The sequence below is a fragment of the Apteryx rowi genome, unplaced genomic scaffold, assembly GCF_003343035.1.
Source record: "Apteryx rowi isolate R43461 unplaced genomic scaffold, aptRow1 scaffold_450, whole genome shotgun sequence".
NCBI classification, from domain to species: domain Eukaryota; kingdom Metazoa; phylum Chordata; class Aves; order Apterygiformes; family Apterygidae; genus Apteryx; species Apteryx rowi.
In genome coordinates, this window is record NW_020450706.1 from 504,846 (window position 1) to 515,598 (window position 10,753).

General features: G+C 47.3%; 1 protein-coding gene across 3 annotated transcripts in view; it reads left to right on the forward strand.

The window, feature by feature from the left end:
• Nucleotides 1-10,126, forward strand: part of BOK (BOK, BCL2 family apoptosis regulator) — a 36,823-nt gene extending 26,697 nt beyond the window's left edge. For 2 of the 3 annotated variants that reach the window (XM_026077373.1, XM_026077374.1), the window contains exons 6-7: nucleotides 2,913-3,076; nucleotides 8,234-10,126. In XM_026077373.1, the coding sequence (XP_025933158.1) occupies nucleotides 2,913-3,076; nucleotides 8,234-8,359 (290 nt within the window). In that variant the 3' untranslated portion in view covers nucleotides 8,360-10,126. The remainder of the gene's footprint in view (nucleotides 1-2,912; nucleotides 3,077-8,233) is intronic. The other variant, XM_026077375.1, reaches the window with a different exon arrangement.
• The last annotated feature ends 627 nt before the right edge of the window (nucleotides 10,127-10,753 follow it).

The window sequence follows — 10,753 nt, forward strand, 5'->3', positions numbered from 1 at the left end:
CCAGTGGTTCAAACCAGATTGCTCTATCTTCTGTCTCTAGTAGTGGCAATAGGAGGTTCCATGTAAAGAAATAATACAAGGGGGAGGTTTTCCTTTCCTCCCACCCGAATGGCTCAGCTTTTCCAATAACAGCAAAAGCAGACTTAAAGATTGGTTTGACCTGCATCAGCACACTCTGCAACGAGGAGGAAAATGGGAAGTGACTGCTGAGYCCCACGTCCATTGCCAACAACTTGGGCTCTCACCGTGGTCTGCRTGAAATGGAGAGGGGCTGTGTGTGCTGGGGAAGTGTTCACCTCATGCAGGCCCTGCAGCAAGCACCGCCAAGTAGCAACCTTGGCGGAGAAGCCAGGAACTCGGGGAGCTTTTTCCCCATTTCCCAAGGGAGGCTGTATTTAGGCTGATGTGTTTGTAGAGCAAACCACTTTGTTCTGTATTAAGGAAATCACAGAACGGTTGAGGTTAGAAAGTATTTCTGGAAATCACCTAGTCCAGCCCCTCTGCTCAAGCAGGAAGTCACGGACCTATTTGAGCCTTTACCTTTCATAGGTTTTGAATAGACTTTTCTTCCCTTGGAAAGACAAACTTGGATTTAAAACAAAGTTAATCAAGACAGCAGTCATCTTTCCCTGCCAGGATGGCCTCAGCTCTAGCCTTTGCCACTGCCATGTAAATATTTCAAAGCTAGTGGACTTGCTTGAGATATGTAAGTAAGAGCAGTGTCAGTAAAAGCTTGGGAATAGGCTGATGAATTCTTCCCTGAAATTTTGGGCRACTTTGGGCCATGTATGCAACTCAAAAGAAACAAAATGCAAGGAGACAAATTTCAGTGGGGAGGGAGAATGGAAATAATTGATTTACACTAAGGCTGGGCATCARCCAGCTGAGGCTCTGGTGCAGAAGAACGTGGCCAGCGAGAGGTAACCTTTCCAAGCCTCTCTCATTAGGTGGAGAGGTATTGACCTGAGAGAGGATAGCCTCTTTCTGCTGGTATAATTTACCAGGAGAAGCCCTCTGTCTAGGGTTTTCTGATGCGAGTTTTGTAGCCTCTTCCTGGCATGTTTTGCTGGCTGCCATGGTGACACACAGTGTGAGAAAGATAGATAAATAGTGCGAATACCACACRGGCAGTGAAATTCCTGAGTGACAGCTATGGGGAAAGGACCCACAGGGCCTACGCAGAAAATAAAACCAGAATAAAAAAAACCAACCAATTTAGCTATATTAATAATTTCCTTCTGGTCTTGGAGATAGTGAGCTGGTGAAGGACAGAGGGTCACAGAGGACTCTGAACTGCTGCAGGGTTATTGTTGTTACAGTGCCTTGCCAGAGTATCTTCTGTAGATTTGGATCTCATATCAGTCATCAGGGGACAAATGGCTTTGGAACAGTGAGTGAATAATCTTCAGTCTAACAAATGCCACTTGTGTGGCTGGCATTTAATTTTTTTTTTTTTTTTTTTTAAGTTTTGCATTTAAAAAAATTCCTAGAAGCGTTAGTGTGAGCATCACTTTTGAGGCATCATGTGGAACGATCATTCTGTTGAAACTTGTACATATTGTAAAGGCACAGGGGGAACTGCTGCAGTGTGAACAAGCGTGAGGACTTTCAAGCCCTGCTCTGTGGAGAGAGGTTCTGGGTGCCTGGGGATTTGGGAATGATACGAAGGAAAGAGGCAGAGACTTTGCTTCATTCAGCTTGTATTTAAAGATTTGCTTTCCTGGCTGATAGATTGCTGAGCATATCCAGTTTCTTGCTCATGTTTTTAACCCCTTCTACTCCTTAGATATACTGACTGAAATAATTGATTTTCTTCCTCTCACCTGTTTTCTTTCTCGTTGCAACCCAGGGAGAGCAGTTTTGCATGCTTTTAAACTTCTAAAAGTTCACCTGGCTTCTGCCTGTGTCTGGGATAGACCTTGGACAGATTCCATAGAAATTTGACACTGCAAAATACTTCACAGCATGCTTGTTAAATATTACTATTCCAGATAATAAAGTAAGGGAGCAATTAAACTTCCTAGCAGAATCAAAGGAAATCCGCGTGCCGTTGCTGCGGTAGTGCTTCTGCATGGGAGCAGAAGGGTTGCGTTTCCAGGTCGCTGGTCCTGATAAAAGCCTGATGAGGGACTGCTAGCTGCAATGTTTCAGCATGGAAGACTTATGCCCAGTGGCACTGGCAAAGTGCGGGGGAGACCCAGGGAGGTTGGCTGGTACCCAGAGCTGAGCTCATGACTGTGGGGCACTTATCACTAGTGCTAACAGGAAGATGACTGCTGCTGGGACAACTTTCATGGAGCATTCGCTTCTGGCAAGTCTGCCTTGCAGGAAGTTCTGCTTTATAGGAGATTAGATAACTGACTGACATTCCCTTCCCTGCACTGCCCTCAGTGGGATATGCCATGTTAAATATTGCAGGCAGAGTCACCAAACTCTTGAAGGTGCCTGCCTTTCCGCAGGAGACTGAGGCATACTTCTTAAGTCAAGGAGGCCCCCAACCCTCTTGGTACTGTAGCTTTGAATCCTATCTCTTCCCAGGAAACATGTGCATGGCTGAGAGTTAACAGCAATATAAACAACAGCGTGCGCGTCTTCCCTGCTTTAGTGATCCCTTTGGGTGCTTTCAGCAAAGCTGGGCACCCGGGACTGAGGGGGSATCAAAGCATGTCCAGATCAGATTACTACTTTCTGCTTCTCCAGGTGGAGAGTTCTCCCTGATCCAGCTTGCCAGGTATTTCTGGTCTTCCACAGGAAAGCATGCAGGACTGTGGGTGCACCTGAACTCTGAGCTGCAGGCACGCAGAGCAGGCGCCTTTAATGAGGGAGAGCTGTTTGGTATTGTGCTCTTTGACTGTCTGAGGCTGAGCCAYGCGTGCGTGTTTGAATCTGAATGTCCTCTGTTCTTCTTACAGGCATAACGTGGGGCAAGGTGGTGTCCCTCTATGCTGTGGCAGCTGGGCTGGCCGTGGACTGCGTGCGACATGCACAGCCAGCTATGGTTCACACCATTGTGGACTGCCTGGGAGAGTTTGTCCGCAAGACCTTGGTGACGTGGCTGAAAAGGAGAGGAGGCTGGGTAAGAGATACTGTCTGATCAAGCTTGCTTCTATCCACGCATGGACATGGGGAAGTATCCGGGTTAGTGAAAGTGAGAGTGCCTACGCTGCAGCTTGGAGACAGGCTTTATGCAGAAAAACACTGAGTGAGGTTCTCATTCAGTCCTGTGGCCACCACCCTCCTACTTCTATTAGCCTCCATGTAGCTCTGTTACTGCTTCATGGTTCTGCCTGTGACAACATCAGTTATTATAGTCCTCAGCTTCCTGCACAGCTGTGCCAGGCTAATTCAATCCTGACCTGCTGGTGCCTCTTCTATTCCTGTCCTTAACTTCTCTGGAGCTGCTAGCCAGGCATAGCAGGAGGCTGCAAACAGGAGTCATTCAGCGTGGTGGCTGTTTTCTAGAAACTGGAGAAATGAAGCCTGCCAACTTATTTCACCTTTCACCTGCCCCACAGCTCCCTAAGTCAAGGGTTAGCATATTAATGTAACTTCCACCAGAGGGAATGTCACGGGGTTATTAAAACCTGGTAGCTCGTGCCATGCCTGACCTGGCCTTGGYGATGCTCTGTGAGTAACTTCTTCTGATGTAGCTCAACTGTAGCTCAAGTCGTAGCATGCTTGCACTTTGAAGGGCACTAACAGCACCCATCAGTGGGGTCTGGCCGTATAAGGGCTCTTGGCTCTGTCACTGGTCTGTGCTGAAACTGTGTGTAAGGCACCGTACTGCTGCAGACTGGAGCGTGGTATAAGCACTAGCTGGCTTTAAGCATCAGACTTTTTAGGTTCTCTCTGCAGCCCATGGGAAATGCAGTGGTCCTGTGGAGGACAGGTCAGAGTAAGAGCTTTATTTAGGTGCTAGGGAACAGCCAGACACCTTTCTAGTGACCTCCCYAGAAGCCCGAGATGGCTGGTTAGCTGTGTTAGGTGTCAGAAGCTGGGTGGTATTCGTATGTCTCTTGGTCTCTGGGCCTGTCTGGCAGGAATAGAGACACTCCTTGGAGAGGTAKAGCCTGAAGCACTTTAGAGGAAATACTGCCTGGCAGATGCTGCCTGGAGTTAAATGTTCCCATGTGACACCACAGAGCTCTTGGGACATCTTGTTCCTTTTCCAAACTGAGCTACAGCGGCAAAGTTCCTCCTTCCCAAGAAGTGGTATTTATTCCTGAGCCGTAAGGAAACGGGAAGGCACGCCTCCTCTTTCAGACCCAGAGGGTGGTTGCTTCTGTGGGTCTTGGTCCCCTGCACTGAGCCTTTCCAGGCTGCAGTAGTTTTAGTGACCTGAGTTCCCCAGGGGTGAAATCACCTGTGTGAGGGAGAGCAGCTGGGAAAGCAGTAACGTTCTGATTTTGCATCCCATGTGCTTACTGCCTGTCGTTGCTGCCTTAAGTACTCCATGCCCTCTCTAAAACTTCATGTGACCTTGAGAGAACTGGGTCACGGAACGGTTTGGTYGGGCTGAAAAGAGGCCTTTGACTTGAATCCTGATCTGATTCATTCTGTGGCTGTGCAAACAGTTGTGCCAAGATAGAGAAGAGGATATCCTGTGAAAGGGGCTGATTAAGTGGCACTGCTCCTGGAGGTGAAATCCCTGCCTCGGTATCATTGTGAGGCTGACTTTGAACTAGGTAACTGTAGAGCTGGTTGAAATGTTTTCTCTGGAACAATTTTTCCTTTGGGGAAAAACAAAATTCATTAAAATTGAAATGTTGCATAGGAATGCGTCTCCTCCTAGTCTCCAACTAAATTTCTCTTTGTTTTGATAATGTCCATGCTTTGATAAGTTAACATCTTGTTTTGATTTTTGTGTTACRTTCTTGGACTTCAAAACAAGTGTTTTGATAGTTCCAAATGGATGGTTTTTTGGAATGGTTGCTGCATAGCACATTTCCAACATTTTAATGAAAGCCACCTTCTGACCAGAACCAGTTCTTTGGAACTGAGGAGAAAAACCCTGCCCCACTACTCGTTCCATGTGCTGTTCATTCCTCTTTAGCTGGCTATTGCATATAGCCACCGGACTGTGGTGGTCACAGCCTGTTTTGAGTATCCTTACCAGCAACTTTGGGCTGCAGAAAAGAGACACCTTCCCTCTAGAAACTCCATGGTTTCTTCTGTCTGGGGGATGGCTGCAAATCCTTTTGCATCTTGTCCTACGTTTCCCTGAAAGTTCTTACTCTTGATCTAGGCACTGCAGCATGAGGTTTCCCAGCCTTGTTCACAAGGGAGCCAGAACGCAACAGCTTTGTACRGGAGACCCTTTCATCTACGGCCTGACCTAGCCGTTTGCTAGTTTGTCTTGGCACGGCGCCCACGTTTCTGCAGTGCACGTGGTCCCAGTCTCTTACACATCAGTGCAGGTTGAGACTGCCAAGAGGAACCACCGTGCTCTGAGCTGTTTCAGGAAGGCCAGGGTGGAGGTCTCGGAAAGGCATTTGAAAGTCTCCAGTCAGCAGTAGGGTCTCATATGCCTCCTTTGTATGGCAGAGAAAGCCCCCCCGCCGCCAAGAAAACCCACCTCCCAAAAAACCCCAAACCTCTTAGGGGAAACAAGAAATAYTTAACCCTTTGAGGTATCATCTGTGCCTGGGAAGAGTTTGCAGCCTCAGTGGTGGCTTTATAGTAGAATGGAAAGGCTTTTAGCAGCCATGCCATATGTTCGCTACAAAGAAGAGCACAAAGCTTGAACTTGTTTGATGAATAATTAACAGACAAGGATCAAACTGCCATCGCAACAGCTTATCACTGCCTCACGGGACTGAAAGACTTATTTAATGAAGCATTTAATGGAGCAGCTTTGAGATTTTCAATTCCAGTGCCTTATCAGGTGTGTTTTATCTGGATAACAACAGTTAAGGCAATTGCTAAGTGGCTGAGCAATTTTATTTATTTAAGCAAGTGCCATATGAGTTTGTAACGTGGATTTGCAGGACTTTCTAACTGAACAGGAAAGTCTGTCTACAAATCCAAATTTGCAATTGGTTGTTTAATGGTTTGAGCAGGGAAATGATATGCTCTGTGTTTGTGGCTCTGTTCGGGGGTAGCCCTGGCAGAACTGACCCCTGTGCTGATATGTACTGAAGGTGACACATTCAGGCCACTGATAACCTAATCAGACTGATTGCTGTGGTATATGTGCTTCTGACGGCACCTCTTCTTGATGTGCCACAGTGAGGTGGTTGCCTTTGGTAGGGCTTAGCTTTAAGGACTTCACACTTTCTCATCTGGAAGTTGCCTCTCTGCAGCTGTAATCGACCCCATGTGCATATTTGGGACTGGCACTCGTTCACRTGAGGCACTAAAGCTAGGAGCTAGTTCATCTTAGGTTTCTTGGAGAGTGATCAGCTCCCCTAGCATCTGAATATCCCTGTACGGATGCCTGTCCATTATAGCCTCTCTTGATTAAAGAGGCAGCTTGACACAATTACATTTTTAATTTGACACCCTTGCTGGAACCTAAAATTGGACAGGCTGAATCAGTTCTGGCTTTTTTTCAGTACAAAGTAGGGTGGATTTGCCAAGCCATCACTGAAAGTCTTTAGGCAGACCTGTTTTACCTCACAGTGGAGACAAAATACTTATAACACTGGTACGACTTTGCAGCAACTTCTACTATGTTCTGACTTGGCCGCCTGCTAGGTTTGTGTGTGCTTTCCATACCGTGGGAGCAGCCCACGTGCTGATTCAACTTCCTCCTGTCATCCTATTCCCCCCTCTTCCTTCTGCACCTGTATTCATTCCTCCTGCAGTCTCCACTGGTGAGTTTTTCATTGGTTCAGGGTCTCCTGGTGCTCCTTGGAGAACAGCGGTGCAGAATGATGTGGTGTGCCGGCCTTTCAGACTTCTTTGGGAGGGAGGAACTGCTTGGAAAGTGRTTGAGGCTGCTGTCAACCAACCTTTGACCTGTCGATGACAGTGAAATTGGTTCATGTTGCTGTATTTACTAACCAGACACTAGGGATTGCATTTGTCCTTTCAATCCTCCTTTTTGTTTTCTTGCAGTTGTTACTCAGGTAAGTCTGGTTCAGCTCAATGATGTCCTGAACATATGCGGAAATACTGGAAAGGATTATTGGAATATTCAGCAGTTCTTATTTTACTGTCAGAGTTGAGGGTATGACTTCATTCTGCTTCGTCACTGAAAGACTCGTATCAGAAAGCAAACTTGGAGTGCTGCTGAGCTAAACTTGTAGAAAAAAACTTTTGGGGCTGATGAATGTTTGCCCTGCTTGTGACATGAAACCAAATTCTCCTTCACATAGGCCACCCAGTGGTATTGCTGAAAACCATCTCAAGTTGACTTGCTGCTGGTACGCCCTCTGTTACAGAACTACAGTCCATATCTCCTTGTCTTAGGCTGAAGTTTAACCACAAACTCAGATATTTTTCTCCGACAATTTTCAATTGTTTCCCCCACCAAAAGATGCAGTTTTCTATCATCTCTGTCCTATTCACTTTAGCCCTCCAGATGTTTTCCACCTTCTCCTCTTATTGCCAGTTGAGATTCTGTCTTCATGAATTTGCTGGATTGTTGTTTGTTTTATTCACTGCGGGCCAGCTTGAAACCAGCTGCCCAAACGATCTTTAAATCTGACCCACGCGTCTGGGAGGCATCTCTGCCAGCATACACATTTCCACAAACAAAGCCTGCATTACTTTGGAATTAAATTGGGGTTGGCTTGCCTGAATGAGTTCCAAATAAAACATTAAGGCAAGAGGAAAAAGTGCAAGCAACTTGAGCTGATATTAAACAGGACAACCTCTGGGAAGCATCTTGTCGGTACAGAAAAGAATGAGAATGCTGATACAGCCAAGGCTGCTTTGCTCTTTTGAAAAGAGGAGAAAAGAAGTTTCTTTCATGTTGCTGTTTAAAATGCTGAATGCTTACAGTCTTTCTGCAGCATTTCTTTTCCCCTGTGTGGCTTCTCCTTGTTGATGAAGAATGAAGAAAGTGTATTTCGCAGAGCTCCTAAGCATGATTTAATACCTTACAGTGCATGGCAAGGCCAGAGCAAGTGTTTGGGGCTGTTTGTGGGATGGCAAAGTGGTGCCGCAGAAGCGGTGGGGTGGTACCGCGGGTTGTGGGGTGCACGAGGGTCTGCAGCAGTGCCGCAGGGGTTCTGCGAGTGTTGTTCTGGGCATCCATTGCTGATGATCTCCATTTCCTCCCCTTCAGGCAGACATCACAAAATGCGTTGTGAATACCGACCCCAGCCTTCGCTCTCACTGGCTCGTGGCTGCCGTTTGCAGCTTTGGGCACTTCCTGAAGGCTATCTTCTTCGTCCTTCTGCCCGAGAGATGAATCCGAGCTTCCAGCTGCAGCCCCGTACCCCATCTCCTCCCCCACTCCAGAAGCAGTGGCGACAGCAAACTCTGAAGAGGAGGAAGAGAAGAAAAAAACTGGGACACACAAAAAGCTAGTTCTCCTCTCCCTTCAGCTGTGAGCACCCGATCAGCCACAGTCTCCTTCTTGCGGCCACAGGAGCCTTCTCTCCTGCTCCCCATTATCCCTTCCAGAGTCTTGTTTTCCCGGGTGACTTCTGTGCGGCTTGGACCACGCCAATGCCTGGGCGGACTGATTGCAGCTGTGTGCAGTGTGGACTGCCGGACCTCCGTTCGTTATGATCGTGTTGCATGCTTGAGCTAATGGCAGGCGGAGGGGAGGAGGAAGGGGATGATGTTTGAAATGGAGTAGYGAATGCAGAGGGGGAGAGTCCCTCCTTTGCTCGGTGGAATTTCCCTTTCAGCCCTCGGACTTGCCTTTTGTCTGTCCTTGTTGTTACATTTGTGCTTAAGCTCTGTCTCCTCCTTTACACCCAACTCTGACTTGTTGGGCTCTCTCCACAGCGCAAAGTGGTCGAGGGAATAATGCACTTGTGGCTTTTTAACATGATGAAAAATGTCCTGTGGTCAGACGCTTCCCYCTCTGAAACATCTTGGGAGCCGTTGAGTGGCTACAGAAGGGGTAGGACTAAAGGGCAATTGCATTCGAGGTGGTTGGTAAGCTGCTTCAAGCAGGGGAGCGAGGGCAATGCCTTCAGACAACAGCTGGGGCTTGAGCGTTGTAAAGAAAAGAGAATTTTTCTCCACTGCGATTCGAGCAGAGCTAAACCTGTAAGTAGGACTGGCTTGGGGGGGGGGGGTATGCGCAGGATTAAGGGAAACCGGGAGTGGACTGTCTGATGTTTCGAAGGGGGAAAGCTGTGTCCAAAGCGACTGATCTGTGTTTCTCCTTTGACGTCTTCAGAAGCGTGACTTGCAGTCTTCCGTTGTGGCAAACAATAAAAGAAAAGAGGTGGTGTTTCGCTATTGCAAAGGGTGTTGTATTTGCTTCCACGGTTAAAAATTCCAAAAAAGGCCAGACCAGTGCAGAGAGACAAACCCTCCATCCATGCTAAAAATACTTCGGCTTTTCCCCTGGTAGAACGTGTTAACATGTTAAAACTACAATTTGCCTGGTTCGTGCTAGGATTTTAACCCATGTTGTTACCATGTCGGAAAGGGGCTGTTTTCTCTGGCGGAAGCCTGGCCTTGCTGCCATCCGAAGGGGAATGCCGTGGAGCCTCGCTGGAGACACCCTGCCAGGTGCTTTGCTCCCAGGAGCATGGTGTCCCCGAAAAACACTGTTCYGTGTTAGGCTGCATATGGCATTATAGGGATTTTTTGGCTTTTTACTGGTCTACTGAACACAAGTGCAGGGCTCAGCTTTGCCAGCAGTACTGTACGCACAGTCAAGAATGTTTTTAATAGTAAGTTAATCTTCGTGGAGGGAAACTCGCAGGAAAACAAAACAAAACACTGCCCCCCACACACCCCCAAAGAACCCTACCAAAAACTCACCCAAAACAAGAAAACCCCACATCTTATTTTATTTTTTTACTGAGGCTGTGGGCTGCCTTCGGCCTTGTCTAGACAGACTTTGGCTACACTGCCAAAAGTTTGTAGGGGGATTTATACTGGCAAAGTTCCTAGTGTGGATGCAGCTTATGTTGCCCCGAGGGCTGTGCGTTTCTGTTTGTTTGTTTAAAGCTTGCGGCAGTTCCCCAAATAAAACCRAGTTGCCAAAGGACTTTTTTTTTCCTTTTTTCTTTTCTTTTCTTTTTTTCTTTTTTCCCCCCTTCCCCTGCCCTGGCCTAGCTGTAGCAGCATTAGGGGTTTTGCTGGTGCCTCTCCTGTTTGGGATTTTCTCCTTTAGCTTTCTGGCAGATCTCAGTGTGCAAACTTAGTTTGTGTATAGCTTAACCTGGTGAACTAATCGCAGTTTAAGCAGCGTGCAGAGGGTCCCTTCTGATCGGACATAAATGCAGTAAAAGCAGTACGGCTCACTGTAGGAGAATGCAGCTTCGTTTATTTTAAAGGACCTTTATCAAAAACCGGAGTTACTTTTGGTTTCTCAATCAGTCCCCTAGAGTGTTGGCAAAGCTGGAGAGAGGAGTCCCCAACTGCTGGAAGTACCCGCGTTGTGTGCTGACTTTGACAGTTTAGCAGCTGGTAAAACCCAGCTCGCCTTGTCACGACTAGTGTTTTATGAGGTGTGTGTGAGCTGATGAAGCTAACACAGTCCAACACTGCAGCCGTCAAGACCTTCCTCCATGTAGATGCTGTTTTGGAATGTAATACTTCAGGCTGTGGCTGCTTTTTGAGTAAACAAGTGAGACCAGAGGGACTACTAGCGAACATAGAGTTAAATGCACCA